General features: G+C 39.8%; 1 protein-coding gene across 3 annotated transcripts in view; it reads right to left on the reverse strand.

Moving 5' to 3' along the window:
- The window catches only part of fzr1a (fizzy/cell division cycle 20 related 1a), a 40,091-nt gene continuing 21,348 nt past the window's right edge, over nucleotides 1–18,743 (reverse strand). For 2 of the 3 annotated variants that reach the window (XM_020522607.2, XM_048614184.1), the window contains exons 8-13: nucleotides 10,078–10,143; nucleotides 8,639–8,741; nucleotides 6,369–6,553; nucleotides 5,031–5,264; nucleotides 3,125–3,229; nucleotides 598–1,338 (exon numbers count right to left, since the gene is read on the reverse strand). In XM_020522607.2, the coding sequence (XP_020378196.2) occupies nucleotides 1,240–1,338; nucleotides 3,125–3,229; nucleotides 5,031–5,264; nucleotides 6,369–6,553; nucleotides 8,639–8,741; nucleotides 10,078–10,143 (792 nt within the window). In that variant the 3' untranslated portion in view covers nucleotides 598–1,239. Of the gene's footprint in view, nucleotides 1,339–3,124; nucleotides 3,230–5,030; nucleotides 5,265–6,368; nucleotides 6,554–8,638; nucleotides 8,742–10,077; nucleotides 10,144–18,743 lie in introns of all 3 variants that reach the window. The other variant, XM_048614183.1, reaches the window with a different exon arrangement.

Consider the following 18,743-nt stretch of genomic DNA (forward strand, 5'->3'; position numbering starts at 1 on the left):
CCAGCATTTGGCCCATATTCCTCTAAATCCTTCCTATTCATAAATCCAGCCTTTTAAATTTTGTGATAGTACCAGCCTCCACCACTTCCTCTGGCAGCTCTTTCCATACGCGCGCCAACCTCTGTCAAAAAGTTGCCCCCTAGATCCCTTTTAAATCTTACAATGGCTTCCCCATCTGGTGACATTGCCTGTAGATTGAAAAAAAGAGAATTTAAATTCTTTATAATGCTTTGTGAGAATAGTACATTTCTTTTGAAGCTTATAAAAAAAATCTTGTTTCCACAATATCTCTATTTACTTTCCTTTCTTCAATCTTCTCAAAAGGTAATAAGAGACTCATTTAACTGATATTACTTGAGTAATGAAAATTGAATAATAATGAAAATCTCGTAAGACAGAATACTTTCACCTTCCTACTCAAATTCTACATTCAACTCCCTCTCACCTTAAACCTGTGCCCTCTAGTTTTGAACTCCCCCTCCCTGAGGAAAGACCTGGGCTATTCACCCTATCCATGCCCCCCGTGATTTTATAAACCTCTATAAAGCCTCTGAAACTCCAGGGAAAACTTCCTCAGTCTATTCAACCTCTCCCTATAGCTCAAATCTTCCACCCGTGGCAACATCTTTGTAAATCTTTTCTGAACTCTTACAAGTTTCACAGCATCCTTCCTGTAGCAGGAAGACCAGAATTTCACATGATCCATGGTTTGTATTTATCCATAAGCCTATTTATTGACATGAAGGTCCCAAATTGTCATGCTGCTCACAGTATTTTATTAGGTCATAGTCATGGTTGCGAGTAACTCCATTTTGTATGGTGCCTACTGTAAATCTCAACGTAGACGGATGGGTTTCATGTGGTGGGTTAGCGCAATGGAATCCACTTTGACATCACAATGACTAGTAGACAAGAAGCAATTACACCTAAAATGTAGCTCTGGACTCAACCACAAAGCAAAGCAGATTATCTTCCATTGCCTCTGAGAATGTTGTTTTAAATTGCTGATGTTTTGACACATTGATGCAATACTGTGCTTTTTTTCCAAACCCTCCTCTAATTCTGTGGGAAGCAAACTATGCTTTACAATATCTTTAAGTAAAGATGCAATAATCAACTGGTCCAGCAACTCCTATACAGCATGATTTTATTATGAATCAAATATAGGATATACTGATTCTTTAAACAAAATCAAAGATTTCTGGTACAGCTTTAACATCATTGTTGCTACCCAAGGTATCATACCTTAGTTGAACGAGTTTTACTAAACACGTTCCAGAATCGGAGTGTTTCGTCTCCAGCTCCAGTTACAATGGCTTCCCCATCTGGTGACATTGCCTGTAGATTGAAAAAAAGAGAATTTGAATTCTTTATAATGCTTTGTGAGAATAGTCCATTTCTTTTGAAGCTTATAAAAAAAAATCTTGTTTCCACAATATCTCTATTTACTTTCTTTTCTTCAATCTTCTCAAAAGGTAATAAGAGACTCATTTAACTGATATTACTTGAGTAATGAAAATTGAATAATAATGAAAATCTCGTAAGACAGAATACTTTCACCTTCCTACTCAAATTCTACATTCAACTATATACAAGGGATTCAGAAAAAAATGTAAGTGCAGATACATCTTTTTTGAGGCTGTGTAAGAAAAATACGCATACACAAAGTTTTTCAGTATGACCCTGAGTATGTAATGACAGACTGCAGCACTCCCTGCAACAGCTTCTTCTAATGCAAGTCAACAAGCCTGGGCAAATTGTGTGGTGATATCATCATTAAACTACTTGTGAGAGTTAAGCCAGTCTGCTCAATGCAGGTAACTCCTTAATTCCCATATATAGACACAGCATTCACCAAGTTTTAATCTTTAGGACTGTAAAACAGAATTATGCACTTGGTGGTTCAAAACTGCATTTCAGAACGACTGGATACAGTGACATGACCAATCAGGTGCAGCATTCTCTCCTGTTGGCCATAGTGCACCCAGCAACATTCTGGATATGCAAAGATAAAATCTACCTGCAGACTGCCTCTTCACCTAAATCAGCCAAGATCTTCAGGCTTTTTTGTTGAGTCCTTAGCTCTGCTGATATGCATAATGCACAGTGGTGAGATGCAGTCACAGCAGGCAAATATGAAATACAGGAAAAGTTTCAGTGGAGTGGTTCATATTGAAATCTTCAAAGTACTGCATTATTCTTGGAAATAGTCCGATAACTAACACTAGCTATATTGATCTTGCTGGGAGAAGCGAAATTTGTTCCAGGGAATCATCATCTTAGTTCAAAGTCTTCATATACATTTTTCTTACCTTCAAATTCAATATTCTAGATTAAAAATAGTGTAGTACATTTGCATCAAAAGCAGCAAGCTGGTTTAGGGAGGGAGGGATCCAGCCTACACTGATCCTTGTCGGCTTTGGATAGTTGTAGACTACCCGTGTTTTGAGCTGCAACTTTCGCAGTGGTCCTATATCTTTACCAATGCCCACAGATAATTGCTTAGATTACATAGCTGGTAATAAATTTGTTGGATTGGTTCATTGATGTTCTAGACATGTCTAAACCGTGTTACATTGTCTGGTATATCCTAAACTGCCCAGTCCAGGTCTTCGTCATGCTGATGCCACTTCTGCAATATTACATGCAAACTAACTGACATAACCGGAAGGGTTTAGAGGAACAAAAACAGAAGTTGCTGGAAAAGCTCAACTGGTCTGGCACCACCTGTGGAGAGAAATCAGAGTTAACTGGGATTAGATTAATTCAGGATATCTGGTCGGCATGGATGAGTTAGACGGAAGGGTCTGTTTCCGTGCTGTACAATTCTATGACTTTATGACTCCATTACTGAACAAAGTTGAAATTAATGAGATCAATTAACAGAGCTTTTGTCAATAATTGCTTAGAACAGATACCTTGACTACCATTTGAAGGCTGCAAATACCTAATGTCAATATTAGCAAAGTCGAGTAATTTTGTACAGTTATCTTGAGTCAATCAGCCTTGTAAGGCTTTTAGCACTGAATGCATACGTTGTTGATTATAAAGTCAAAAGCATTATAATTTTAATCCTTGAGTTAGTTATACAAAGTGAATGTGAAAATCATAATGACTAACTCACCAAGTATAGCACTCTGTATGAATGTCCTGTCAGCTTGGCTACTTGTGTTAACGATGGATACTTCCACACCAAGATCTGATTTTGTGAATAACCATGAGTACTCACCTGCAAATAATGAAACAATTTTAATTAAACTGATAAAAATGTACGTAAAAACCACCACAGCACCACTTTAAAAAGTGAATTAAAAGAAGTCCAATTGTGCTCCACTCATTATTATTGTAACATTTTTTACACAACAGCATCAATATTTATAACAATGTGTCATTTCTACATTTCTTCTGTATTTCAGTTATTGCCCAGTCTCAAAACAGTGCTTTTCTCAACTGCTGTAAAATCTGCAAAACCTCTAAATAATTATGCTCTCACTGAATGGAAAATTTTCCCTAAGTACCAATTATGTGAGAATGAGGAGAATACAATGATTTATTTGCTAAATCTAATGCTATGGGCCTTCTAATTAACCAATAAAACAATGGTCCAAATATTCTGATCACTGTTGGTACAGATTTAACCAACGGTAATCCCCTTTAAAATTACTGCTTACCCATTGGCAATTTGTCTGGCCATGATTCCATCAAATGACAGCAGGGAGAAATATACTGAGCGCAGTTCAGTTTCTTACACCACTTGCTGACATATTTCAGAAGTTAAAGGTTGCCAAGACATTTTGAAAGTGATTGAAGAAAGCTAAGTGTGTAAGCTAAGGAGAAAGGAGTGGAGGCAGATAGTAGGTGAGCGGGAGTAGGGTCGCAGGTGAGGGGTGTAGGGGCCAGGTGGATAGTGTATATGGTTTTAGGCTCTAGAGGGTCAGTTTGGAGTTGGGTCTGGTGGTTCAGCAGTTGAGAATTGAGGGTTCCATTTAACATTCATCCTAGGAGATAGCTTTTTAGTCCTTCCAACCTTTTCTGGGTTAAGCTTAAGTGAGTCCGAACCCTCTGAATTTTCCAACATTTAAGGGGCGTTTTTTTATAGAGTTCCAGATGTAGAGGAATTGCTCCTTGGAAGTTCAAATTTTCTGAGCAATTCTCATGGAGTTAATTGCATCATGAATTCCACACGGTCCCAACGTGCAACTCCAGTCTACTCTGCTCCATAGACTCTAACCATTTGAATGTCTAGGTCAATATTAAAACAATACTCAAAGAAAATGAAATAAAATTTTAAGTATACACTAAATGCAGATTAAAATGTACTATTATCAATTCTCTAATATTCCCATTACTGATATGGCCAATATTAATTACCACCTCTCGGCTTAGAAAACTGAGTGGTTTGTTGGCAAGAGTTGTTCTAAGAGTTATCACTTTAACATAAAAGCTTAACATACGAGGAACGTTTGAGGATTCCGCGACCATACTCATTGGAGTTTAGAAGGATGAGGTGGAATCTAATTGAAACTTACAGAATACTGAATGACCCAGACAGAGTGGATGTTGGGAAGATGCTTCCATTGGTAGGAGAGACTAGGATCCGAGGGCACAGCCTTAGCGTAAAGGGAAGACTTTTTAGAAGGGAGATAAGGAGAAACTTCTTAAGCCAGAAAGTGGTGAATCTATGGAATTCAGTGCCATAGAAGGCTGTGGAGGCCAGGTCATTGAGTACATTTAAGACTGAGATAGATAGGTTCTTGATTATCAAAGGGATCAAGGGTTACAGGGAGAAAGCGGGAGAATGGGGCTGAAGAACTTATCAGCCATGATTGATGGCGGAGCAGACTCGATGGGTCGAATGGCCTAATTTCTGCTCCTATGTCTATGTCTTATCACCATTGGTTAAGCCAGGCCAGATAAGGATAGCAAATTTACTCCCATTAAATAACACTGGTGAATCTCTAGAGGTTTTAAGGTACCCCAATAGCTTTGCTTTAGGAAAACTAAAAGCAAGTGAAATGCTTTGTACTTACGAGCTCATTTGCATGTTTGGACCAAGCAAGGTTGCACACCTGAGAACCTGTATCAATGCACTGCAAAGGCTGAGATGTAAGAGTATTCCAGAAACGGATGCACCGGTCAGCAGTTCCACCACCTGATGCAAGGAGACCATGCTGATGGGGTGACCAGGCAATAGCTTTCACTGCTGCAAGATGCTCTGTATACTGCTGTACTGGGCCTGAACTGGAATTGTTCCACACCAGTAGCTAAATAATGACAAGTTATATGTAAAAGAATCAGATTTTGCAATACAATGTATAACTATTTTGTCTTTAAAATAATCTTTGATTCACTTAAATCTTAGGATTCAAAGAACAATAGATTTTCACAAATCACGTACTGCTTACTTTCTCTCACCAGGAATGGGAAGGGTTTTGCTAAATCCACACTAACACAAGCAGTTTATTGATCAGTGGAATGGCTAAGACTGCTAAGCAGGGTACAACGAACAATAATAAAGCTGATCACATCACTCCAGTTGTGAAAATTATACTCTCTTTAGTAAGAAAATCTCACACATCTTAATTAACAAACTCTGAGTCAATTATAACAGTTAAATACTGGAAAAATACATCTACATGGAGACTGCAATTATATAAAAATTCTGCTCATTCAGTAAAACAGCTGACTTGATCATTCCTGAATGATATCATTGTCTGTATGCACATGCACCTGTCTATTCTTGACTACACAGCAATGGCAGAAATGATTCATTTTAAAGTCTTAAGTTCAAATAACTGATTTTTTTAAAGTGAAGAAGTGTAACGACAAGGTGATAATAATTATACACAAGAGTGAACATGTAGACAGTTTTGTCTAGCTTTCAGCAATTACGCTCAAAAAAAGCAGTTCCCGCCTTATACATGCTACTTCCTCATAGCAATGCAGTTGTGATGGGAGAAGTACTGATAAAGGCTGAACACAACATAAAACTAATATGCCGGTACTTTAATACCTATTACCATGTCAGATTACAGATATTTTCCCAGTGCCCATGTTATTGCTCACTGTACTTCCCCAATGTCTCTAACTGAATTTCAGCATCTCATTCAAGTGGCAATTACTGACGTACGAGTTGCAAAACTGAATAGAGTCTATTATATCTCATTGGAAGAAACACAGCCAAGGATGTTCCTGTTCAACAGTTCCTTTTCTTATTGAAATTACTTTTCGGGATCAGGAATGGCAGCCCTGTTTCTTCTTCTGGAACAAAAGAGCACTGTATCCAACTGTAATGCCCTTAAAGCTACTACAGCCTAGATCAGCTAAGTCAGTTTTCATCATGTTTTTGTATTCATACATTTCATTACCTTGTTATCATTTCCTCCAGATGCGAGAAGCTGGTGATCTGTTGACCATTTCAAACCACAAACTTCCTGCCTGTGACCCTGAAGTCGGCGCTCTGATTGTAAGGGTGGAGTACGGATATCTCTCTGGAGAATAAGACGGTCCCTACTTCCTGATGACAGCTGATCAGCATTCCATGCAAGGGCCCCTATAAGCACAAATCAACTTTAAACTGCTTACCAGGCTAAAGATGTAAAATAAAACTACTGACAACTTGTGTTTTGTTTTAAAGCTGCTTTAATTTGAATTGATTGGAAGCCAATTTGTCTGACAACAAATCTGCTGATTTTTCTGCTTATCATACTGAAATTTGCTCCTTATTTTGTTAAATTACTTTTCCTTTTGCCAGTAATTATGAGAAATGTCTGTATTTTGTTTTCATTAGCTTAAGAAACCTGATTAAACACCATGCTTTATTTCATGGAGGTCGTCAACACTCAAAACTGACCAAGTTTTTTTTTCAAATTCAATGACGGATATGCATCCATTAAGAACCGCCTGTTTGCAAATTAGGCTAATGATTGCTCCCTTTGTAATGATGGCACATGCAAGCTCACTGATGGGAAACAGATAAATTCTCTCCAACTAATGCTTCACCAAGGAAAGTATTTGATAGCAATATATCCAATATCTCAAGATGTGAGGCACAACTAACTTCTTTAACGTAACACTTTATCTTAATTACTCAACATGAGTTAAGTATATTGCTAAGAGAAAGGTGGAGAAGTAGAGCAGTTTAGGGAGTGAATTTCAGAGAACAGTACACCCCAGCTCATGATATAACTGTCAGAAATAAGGTGAGAATATAGAAAAAGGCACAGCCACGAAAACAAATAACTAAAGAAAGTGGAAGAGAGAACTGGAAACTGGTCACTGAACTTGAAATGTTAACTGTTTTTCTCTCCAGAGATGCTGCCAAACCTGCTGCGTTTCTTCAGCAATTTCTGTTATTGTGCGTTTCAGATCTCCAGCATCCGCAGTTCTTTGTTTTATTTTAGTGCTTCCTTTTATGATCAATTCCTCTCGTAATCAAGAAAGCTAATGAATACTGTAACTTATTATCAGCTGTGCCTGAATATTAACTTTTATGGCTCACTGGAATACCTTAATCCCTCTGCACCTCGGAGTTCCACAATCGTCATCTATTTAAGTAATATCCCCTTTTCTCATTCTACCTGCCTACTACACATTTTCCTAGATTATACTCCATCTGCCAGATTTTTTCCCACTCATTCAACGTGTCCACATCTTTCTATAAATTCCTAATGTCTTCTTCACAACATACTTTTCCTATCTACATTTGTGCTGTCCCCAAACTCAGCGCCAATGCCTTTGTTCCCCTCATCTAAGTTGTTGATAAGTTACAATCCTGGCATTGGGTCCTAAAGGTCTCCACTCATCACATCTGGCCAATGAGACGACAACCCATTTAAGTATTCTGTTTTCTACCTAAAAACCTAACTCTATTCATGCCAATATATTTCCCCTACATTTTTAGCTTTTACTTTCTGCAATAACCTTTGGCATGGTACCTTATCACATATCTTCTGGAATTCCAAATACAATACATCCACAATGTATGTTACTTCCCCCAAAAGAGTCTCATAAATTGGATATACATGCGATAAAAAATGATTTGTCTAAGGAATCAAAAATAAGTACCATTTGTTTTTAACAAAATTGAAAAATATTCTTTGTCCTCTTGTGCAAACAATTCTAAAATAAATGCACACCTTTAAGTTTATTACATTGAAACATTATCTATGGAATTCACTGCCACAGAAGGCTGAGGAGGCCAGGTCATTGAGTACATTTAAGACTGAGATAGATAGGTTCTTGATCATCAAGGGTTACAGGGAGAAAGCGGGAAAACGGGGTTGAATGACGGAGCAGACTTGATGGGCCAAATGGCCTAATTTCTGCTCCTATATCTTATGAAACAGCTCTGAAGTATCGCATTATAAAAATGACAGTGAGGACATTACATGAGTGACAGTGACTTAGGCAGAAAAGACTTGGCAGAGATCTTATTGGGGCCGTAAAAAATGCCAATATCTGAAGAATATATAAACTGGCTTGAAAATATGATGCTTTAATGTAAATGTTTGTTGTCTGTGTTGCTTCATAACCTTGATTCTAATTATTTGTGATTGAAAGCAAATTGAAGCAGGTTTTTACTTTAAAAGGTGCTCATGGCAAATTACAAGGTTTGATCTGATTTCCAACAACTTACCTACTCTAGCAGAGTGTCCTTCAAGTGTAGATATTTTTTTCCCTGCAGCTGTATCCCAGATCTGAACATATCCTTTGTGTGTTCCAACAGCTACCAGGTTTCCCTAGAAAACATTACGTAACTATGATTTCAAAATCTTTTTAATTTCTATATGTAAATGACAACTTTTATTGCCACCCATAATAACTGGATATTAAATCAAGGCATTATAAAATTTATTTTTGCCTGACATTTTCTAAAATTGTGGCAATAAAATTCCTATTTCTGGGAAATTTATTACCAAAGTGGTTTTGTTTTTACTATTCCCCAGGAAAGTCTCAGTATTATTTATAATGAAAAAAATGTCAGCTACCTTATACCACATCATACTTGAAATTAAAACATAATTCTCATACCATCAAGTGTAAATCATGGAGACTTACCTTCAATGGTACTGGAAACAGCAATATTTGACATCAAAATTTCTTTTATTTTTGGGAAGAGAACGATATACTCAGTGGATGTCTCAAGGTTTGTTAATAGCAAATCATCTTAATGTTGCACATGCAACAATTTTTATTAAGTTCCTTAATCTGTCCCTGAAGCAACGAATACAATACTGAATAGCAGAATTTATCCAGCATGGATGGTGGTGTTCTGGTTAGGGTAATTCATCGCCCAGGGTAGTACCATTTAATATCTACTACTACATGCTCTGAAATACTTGATGAAATGAAAGTTAGTACCACTTTTCAAATTTAGCTTCTTCTTAATTAATATTGCAAAACTGAAAAGTTCTCTCAAATGTATAAAAAACAAACTGTCATTCTAAAGTGATAAAAGACTTCATATAAATGAGTGTCCCATAATGTTTCACAGCCAATTAAGTAATCTTCAGGTGTAGCCATTGTTTAACAGAAAAACATGGCAGTTAATTCGTACACAACAGTTCATACAAATGGCTGTGGGATAAGTGAATAGTAAAATTTCCTTTTATTGAAGCATGAAGACCTAACACCAGGAGAAAAACTCTCCTCTTTTTGAAGAGTATTGCTGGAATTTTTATAAGAATAGCAAAAGTACAGCTTTAGTTGTCTTATTCATAGATGGCACCTTCAAAAGTGTAGCACTTCTCCAGCACAGCGCTGAAATATTAGCCTCAATAGCACGTTCTCTTAAGTGATAGAGTATAAAACCAATGACATTCTCAATCAGAAGAATGTTACAACGGCTGATAAACTTTCCTTTCCTTTCATATGTCACAAATACATATCAAATTTACAGGACTACTCAAAATAACTGCAAAGTACATTGAATTATGAAATCGAGATTTTTTTTTGTTTGTTGCAGGCTTACTTGCACTGAACAAAGTGATTAGAAATAAAACAATCAAATGAAATAGGTGTATTTAAGTAAGACTTCAGCCGGCGCAATTTTCACATCGAAAGAATGATATTTACTCTCTCTGACCAGCCAACTGATGTAACAGAATCTCCGTCAATAGAAAGGTCACACAACCTGATCACCTAAAAGAAAGAAAGTCCATATTTAAGATACATGATTTAAAAAGATGTACACAATCAGAGCATCAAAATTTTCTTAAAGCTGTGCTGAAAGCAAAAGTTGCACGTAAATAATCAAACAATTTATTCCAGAAAATGATCTTTCTGATGCTGAGTTTTCAAATTACATATTTCACTCCATTATTAGATCAATACACTGAACTTTTTTTGTATATTTCAATATTCTAAGATTGAGATCTTGCTTTTTTCAAAAGCACAAGCTTTAATTGATTTCCAGATTGTGAACACTACACATATGCAGAATTTAACAGTATTGTCAGCTCTACGGAGCAAATATTTTTCCTTTTAGATCTAGAAATTTCAGGGGAAAGTTTTAATTCAGTTAAGCTTTAATTGACCTTTCTAATATGTAAAGTGAACACATTTTGTTTTACAAAAGTGACAAACTGATTGAACACTTTTTTTTACTACTTTGAGAGATAAAAACTTCATTCATCTTGCTTCTCATTGTAATTTGTTTGTTCAATAGAAGCCTCCAGATGCCTTCGATAATCATATGTTGCTCTGACAATCAGAACAGCATCTGATAATTAATGTTTACTTAGAAAATGTGAATTTGTAAATTTGAGAAGGTCCCCACACACACAGGCACAAATAATGGTCCAATGCAAAGTCAAACATAACCGACTCTTAGAAATTCTAAGGACAAATATCCTTCTTTTTACATATTCAATGTTTACCAATGCATTTTCATTAAAACTGATACTTGTGTTTGCCTACAAGAAATTTTAAAAAATGTTTGTTTCAAATGTCTGTGGCAAGTCAATAATATGTACAACTATCTGTGTATTGAATGTGAGTGTTCTTAGAAGGTGCTAAGCATGATTATGTAAAAAGACTAACAATCTTGAGGTTTAGATGAAATTTACAAATTCAACTAAACATTTATGCTTTAGGATCATGTTTAGTCATGATTATACACCTTTACAAATATTCACTGTTAACCTATTTTTTGTTTCTCAAGCCATGTTTTAAAACAAATAGCTGAAGTAATGAATGAAGAGGGCACATTCTTTGAAACATTCTCATTTAAAATATATATTGAATGAAAAGCAATCTCAATGAGATGATAAAAACTGAAAGAACAGTTCTGAGGAAGGGTCACCGGACCCGAAACGTTAACTCTATTTTTTCCTTCACAGATGTTGCCAGACCTGCTGAGTTTTTCCAGCAACTTTGTTTTTGTCAATGAGATGGTAGTTTGTTAGTATTTAGAAGTTGAATATCCTTAAGACTTGAACACTAATGGACCAGAAGGCAATATAGTTGAACTTGCATAAGTGTAATGTGTAACTAATTGCATTATGAAAAAGGTAAGGTAAGGTAAAATTGTCATAGTCTTACCAGACCATAGGGCTGTTCTCTTACGATTAGTGATGGGTTAACCAGAGGGTCACCATGCCTCAGGCAAGGGGGGAGGTTGAAAAGGAGAATCATTCATGGTAGCCTCAGTTGGAGGAAGAATTGAACCTACAACGTTGCCATCGCTCTGCATTGCAAATCAGGCATCCAGCCAATTAAGTTAAACAAAACCCCAGGGATCACGGATTACTTAGTGGGACACAATTAATTTACATGCACGCTCTACGCAACAGTGTCCTGATGAACAGCTTAGAGAAATCATTAAATGGGCAAGCATCGTAGGATACCTTTATAACATGTTGCAAACTATAAGTGGTGGGACATGAAAACAATCACATGCACAAACAATTTCACAAATGGTGGACAATAACATCCCAATCTAAACAGTGACAGAATTTTGTTTTTAAAGCTCAAAACATTAACTTTGCTCCAACATTTACAAAAGTAATAATGTAGTAGAACTAATAATAAAATCAAGTCACCAAGAAAGCTTTCCATAACTAACCAATAACGGAGCAGAAATCTGTGCTCTATTTTTATATAGAGACAAACTGCTATTACAGTGCAGGTTAAAGGCAGGTAAGCAGCATGAGAACCTCAAGGGTAATTGTTTTAATGCTTACTAATAACAAGAAAAGATCACCATGAGGTACCAATCAGCACATGATTTCTCAAAAACATTGACCAGGCTCAGCATCATGGGGTTGCGAGTAATGCTGAATAAAAACTGTTATAATAATTCCGAATTAATATGATCTAAACTAAAAAAGTCTAATTTCAAATAATCGATTTAGTCTTTCCCTACAGTGTGGAAGTAGGCCATTTGGCCCATCAAGTCCACACTGACCCTCTGAAGAGCATCCACCCAGATCCACCCCCCTACCCTACAACCCTGCATATCCCATGGCTAAGGCAAGGCAATGGCCTAGTGGTATAATTGCTAGACAATTAATCCAGAAACTCAGGTAATATTCTGGGGTCCCAGGTTCGAATGCCACCATGGTAGAATGTGGAATTTGAATTCAACAAAAAAAAATCTGGAAACAAAAATTTCCTGATGACCATGAAACCATTGTTGGAAAAAACCCATCTGGTTTACTAATGTCCTTCAGGGAAGGAAATCTGTCATCCACAACTGGTCCGGCCGGCATGTGACACTAGACCCCACAGCAATGTGGTTGACTCTCAATTGCCCTCTGAAATGATCTACCAAACCATTCAGTTGTACTAATCACTACAAAGTCTCAAAGAAATGAAACCGGACGGATCACCTGGTATCAACCTAAGCACTGGAAAAGAAAAAATGCTAGAAACAGCCCTGCTGATCCTGCAAAGTCCTCCTTACTAACAGCTGGTAGCTACTGCCAAAATTGGGAGAGCTGTCTCACAGATTAGTGAAGCAACAGCCTGACATAGCCACACTCACGGAATCACACCTCACCATGTCCCAGACACCACCATCACCATTCCTTGATATGTCCTGTCCCATCACAGGACAGACTCAGCAGAGGTGGCAGCACAGTGGTATATAGTCAGGTGGGAGCTGGCCTGGGAGTCCTCCGGACCCCATGAAGCCTCATGGCTTCAGGTTAAACATGGATAAGGAAACCTCCTGCTGATTACCACATACTGCCCTCCCTCAGCTGATAAATCCATACTCCTCCATGTTGAACAACACTTGAAGGACGCACGGAGGATGGCAAGGCACAAAATCTACTCTGGGTGGGGGATTTCAACGTCCACCACCAAGAGTGGCTCAGTAGCAGTACCACTGATCGAGCTGGTCGGATCCTAAAGGACATAGTTGCTAGGCTGGGTCTGCAGTAGGTGGTGAGGGAACCATCAAGAGGGAAAAACATACTTGACCTTAACCTTATCAATCTGCCAGCTGCAGATGCATCTGTTCATGACAGTATCGGTAAGAGTAACCATCGCACAGTCCTCGTGGAGACGAAATCCTGCCTGCATATTGAGAATAACCTCCATCATGTTGTGTGGTACTATCATTGTGTTAAATAGGACAGACTTTGAACAGATCTAGCAACTCAAGACTCAGCATCCATGATGTGCCGTGGGCTATCAACAGCAGCAGAATTGTACCCCAGCACAATCTGTAACCACATGGCCTAGCATATCCAGCAGTCAACCATTACCATTAAGCCAGGGGATCAACCCCGGTTCAATGGAGAATGCAGGACAGCATGCCAGGAGCAGCACCAAGCATACCTGAAGATCAGGTCCAAACAGGAGTACATGCACGCCAAACAGCATAAGCAGAAATCCCACAACCAACGGATCAGATCTAAGCTTTGCAGTCCTGCCGCAAACAATTGTGAATGGTGGTGGACAATTAAACAACTCACAGGAGGTGGCGGCTCCACAAATATCCTTATTCTCAAAGATGGAAGAGTCCAGCATATCAGCGCAAAAAGATAAGTGCCGATTGGATGATCATCTCGGCCTACTCCAATCGTCCTTTGCATTAGAAATACCAGTCTTCAGCCAATTTGATTCAGTCCACGTGACATTAAGAAGTGGCTGGATACCGCAAAGGCTACAGCTACGGGCCCTGACAACATTCCAGCAATAGTACTGAAGACTTGTGCTCCAGAACTTGCCACTCCCCTACCCAAGCTGTTCCAGTAGTTACAACACTGGCATCTACTGAAAATGTGGAAAATTGCCCAAGTATGTCCTGTATATAAAAAACAGGACAAATCCAACTAGCCAATAGCCGCCCCATCAGTCTACTCTCGATCATCAGTAAAATGATAGAAGGTGTCATCAACAGTGCTATCAAGCAGCACCTACTCAGCAATAACCTGCTCAGTGACGCCCACTTTGGGTTCCGCCAGGGCCACTCAGCTCCTGGCCTGATTACAGCCTTCGTTCAAACATGGACAAAAGAGCTAACTCCAGGAGGTAAGAGTGACAGCCCTTGACATCAAGGCTGCATTTGACCGAGTATGATATCAAGGAGCCCTGACAAAGCTGGAATCAATGGATATCAGAGGGCAAAATCTCCGGTGGATGGAGTCATAACTAGAATGCAGGAAGACGGTTGTCATTGTTGGATGTCAGTCATCTCAGCTCCAGGACATCTCTGCAGGAGCTCCTCAGGGTAGTGTCCTAGGCCCAACCATCTTTAGCTGCTTCATCAATGATCTTCCCTCCATCATAAGGTCAGAAGTGGGGATGTTCGCCGATGATTGCACAATGTTCACCACTCGCAACTCTTCTGATACTGAAGCATTCAGTGTCAAAATGCAATAAGATCTGGACAATATCCAGGCTTGGGTTGACAAGTGGCAAGTAACACTCACGACACACAATGCCAGGCTATGACCATCACCAATAAGAGACAATCTAACCACTGCCCCATGATATTCAATGGTATTACCATTGCTGAATTCCCCACTGTCAACATCCTGGGGATTTATCATTGATCAAAAACTCAAATGGACCTGTCACATAAACACAGTGGCCACAAGAGCAGGTCAGAGGCTAGGAATACTGCGGCACATATCACACTTCCCGACTCCCCAGAGCCTGTCCACCATCTACAAGGTTCAAGTCAGGAGTGCAATGGAATATACCCGACTTGTCTGGATGAGTGCAGCCTCAACAACACTCAAGAAGCTCGATGTCATCCAGAACAAAGTAGCCTGCTTGATTAGCACTACATCCACAAGCATCAACTTCCTCCACCACTGATGCTCAGTAGCAGCCATGTGTACTATCTACAAGATGCAGTGCAGAAATTCACCAAAGATCCTCAGACAGCACACTCCAAACCCACGACCACTTCCATCTAGAAGGACAAGGGCAGCAGATATATGGGAACACCACCACCTTCAAGTTCCCCTCCAAGCCACTCACCACCCTGACTTGGAAATATGTCACAATGTGAGATGCTGGTGTTGGACTGGGGTGGACAACGGCAGAAGTCGCATGACACCAGATTATAGACAAACAGGCTTTTTTTTAAAATAAGCTTTCAGAGCGCTGTTCCTTCGTCAGGTGAAGGGAAGCACCCAGGGATAGAATTTATAGGCAGAGAGATCAAAAGATCATACAAATGGTGTGAGTGAAGTGTCTACAGGTTGAATAACAAGTCTCTGCAGGTGATCAAAAGTGTCAGAAAGTGAGTAAAGTGAAGGGATGACCTATGATCCGATTAATTGAGCTAGAGAGATAATTACAAAATATTAAAAATAAGATGGTGCTAGAGACAAACCAGATGACTAGAATAACAGGATAGGTATAAGAGTCGCAAGTCGAGAGTCTAACCAAAGTAACAAGTAATCCAAACTGTACAAACTAATTAAGGTAAAGCAATCATAACAACTTATCAAGGTGATGTTGTCAAAAAGGACCAGTGAGGAAGATTTTACAAATATAGAACAGTATGGTGGGATCACATATAGTGCTACATGAATATTGGATCACAGTTAAGGCCATCTTCCTCGGTACAGAACTCGGCTATCAGTTTCTGCTTGGCCATTCTGCATTGTCGTGTGTCTGAATGGCTGCCTTGGAGGATGCTTGTTCGCAGATCGGAGGCCGAATGTCTTTGCCTGCTGAAGTGATCCCCGACTGGGAAGGAACATTCCTGTCTGTTGATTGTTGCACAGAATCCATTCATCCATTGTCGCAGTGTCTGCATGGTCTCTCTATATATCAATATATCATGCCTCAGGGCATCCTTGCCTGCAGCGTATGAGGTAAATAATATTGGTAAGTCACATGAGTATCTGATGTTTATGTGGTGGGTCGTGTTCCCACTGGTGATAGTAGTATCCATGACAATGATCTGACATTTTTGTGGAGGTTGCCATGGGAGGGTCGCATGGAGTTATGGTCGCTGTTGTCTTGAAGGCTGGGTAGTTTTTGCTGTGAACGATGGCCTGTTTAAGGTTTTGCGGTTGTTTGAAGGCGAGAAGTGGGAGTGTAGGGATGGCCTCGGCGAGATGTTCGCCGTCATCAATGACATGGTCAAGGCTGCAGAGAGCATGGCGTAGTTTCCCTGCTCCGGGGAAGTACTGGACAAGGAAGAGTACCTTTATTGGTCATGTCCTATGTTTGTCTTCTGAGGAGGATGCTGCGGTTTTTTGTTGTAGCACGTCAGAACTGGTGATTGATGAGTTGAGCATCCTATCCTGCTCTTATGAGGCCGTCTTTCAGCATTTGTACGTGTTCCTCGCGTTACTCATCTGAGCAGATCCTGTGTACACACAGGGCTTGTCTGATGGGGATGGCTTCTTTAACATGTTTAGGGCGGAAGTTAGTGAAGTGCAGCATCATGAGGTTATCCATGGGCGTGCCGGAGAGTGAGATATTGAGGTGCTCGTCCTTGATGGAGGTACGTGTGTCCAAGAATGAGACTGATTCTGAACAGTAGTCCATGGTAAGTCTGATGGTGAGATGAAACTTGTCCATATCATTGTGTAGTCATTTCAGTGATTCCTCGCCATGAGTCCAAAGGAAGAAAATGTCGTTGATGTATCCGGTGTATAGCATTGGCTGGAGATCCTGTACTGCAAAGAAGTCTTGCTCGAATTTGTGCACAAAAATGTTGACATAGTGGGGTGCAAATTTGGACCCCATGGCTGTTCTGCGCATCTGGACGAAGAGCTAGTTGTCGGAGGTGAAGACATTGTGGTTGAGGATTAAACGGATGAGTTATTGGAGGGCATCTGGAAATTGGCAATTTTGGTGTTAAGTACTGAGGCGTTGCAGTGATGCCATCATCATGGGGGATGTTATGTAGAGTGCCAAAACGTCCACTGTGACATGAATGTTCCTGGTTTGACTGATCTGTGGGTGCCGAATTTCCCGTAAGAAGTCTGTATTGTTGTGACAGAAGCTGGGGGTTCCTACTACAATGGGTTTCAAGTTGTCCTTGACATTGCCAGAGAGGTTCTCACACAGGATCCCATCGCCAGATATGATGTGTGTTGGCTTTGTGCATCTTCAGAAGGCAGTAGTCTTCTATGCGAGAAGTACATGGGATGAGAGTACATAGGATACTCTTAAAGTCTGGACTAAAAGTCTTGATCAGTCTATTGAGTTGATGGGTGTGTTCTTTGGTTGGATCGGTAGGTAGTTGGCTATAGTATTCATGGCTGCTCAGTTGTTGGTATGCTTCTTTGTAATAGTCCGTTTTGTTTATTCTGTATGACAATGGCTCCTCCTTTGTCTGTTGGTTTGGTGCCAACATTGTGGTTGATCTTGAGAACATGGATGGCATTGCATTGCGCTTGGGTGACGTTCTGCACTATCTTGTGAGTGCGGCTGATGAATCTGGCATTGATAGAACTCCTGACAGCTTGAGCATAACATGTCCAGCCTAGGGCAACTGCCCTCCAGAGGGGTCCAACTCGACTCTTTTTCTTTAGTCACTGCACTGTGGATCTCTTGTCAACTGTTCTGGTTCATTGGCTGTCTCATTTGGCTCGCTGCTGACATCTTGGGGTTTATGGAAGAATTCCCGGAGTCTCATTCGCCTGATGAATCCCTCTGTGTCTGCCACAAGACCAATGGGGTCCATTTTGGTAGTGGGGCAGAAACTGAGCCCTCGGCTGAGAACTTCGATTTCATGTAATTGAAGGATGTGGTCAGACAAGTTGACGATGAATTTCCCTTTGGTGGTACTGGAGGAGGCTTAGTTACTGCTGGTCCTGATGCCAAGTTTCTCCATTTTCCGGTTCTTGGTGTGCATATAGGTGGCATAGTTCCATAGACATGGCTTGACAGTGTCTCGTAGCTGGTCTGCTGTATCCTGTGCGCAAGCTGGGAATATGGACTCTATCTCAATTTCAAGATTACAGCATCTGCTTAGAACTGGTGTATGAGATGATTGAGGAATGTGCGAGAGGTACGACAGCAGAGTCTCTCAGTATAGTCTGCATTATAGGATTGGCTTGTTTGGGTTTGTAATCTGTAGTCCTTTCAGGATCTTCTGCGTTTTCTTGCATCTCTGCAGAACACTCCACTCACACCATGTGTAAGAACTTCTGATGTCTCTGCCTGTAAATTCTGTGCCTGTGTGCTTCCCTTTACTTCACCTAACAAAGGAGCAGTGCTCCGAAAGCTTGTGATTTCAAATAAACCTGTTGGACTTTCACCTGGCGTTGTGTGACTTCTGACTTGGAAATATATTGCTATGCCTTCATGAAAGC

The sequence above is a fragment of the Rhincodon typus genome, chromosome 29 (assembly GCF_021869965.1).
Source record: "Rhincodon typus isolate 14 chromosome 29, sRhiTyp1.1, whole genome shotgun sequence".
NCBI lineage: Eukaryota > Metazoa > Chordata > Chondrichthyes > Orectolobiformes > Rhincodontidae > Rhincodon > Rhincodon typus.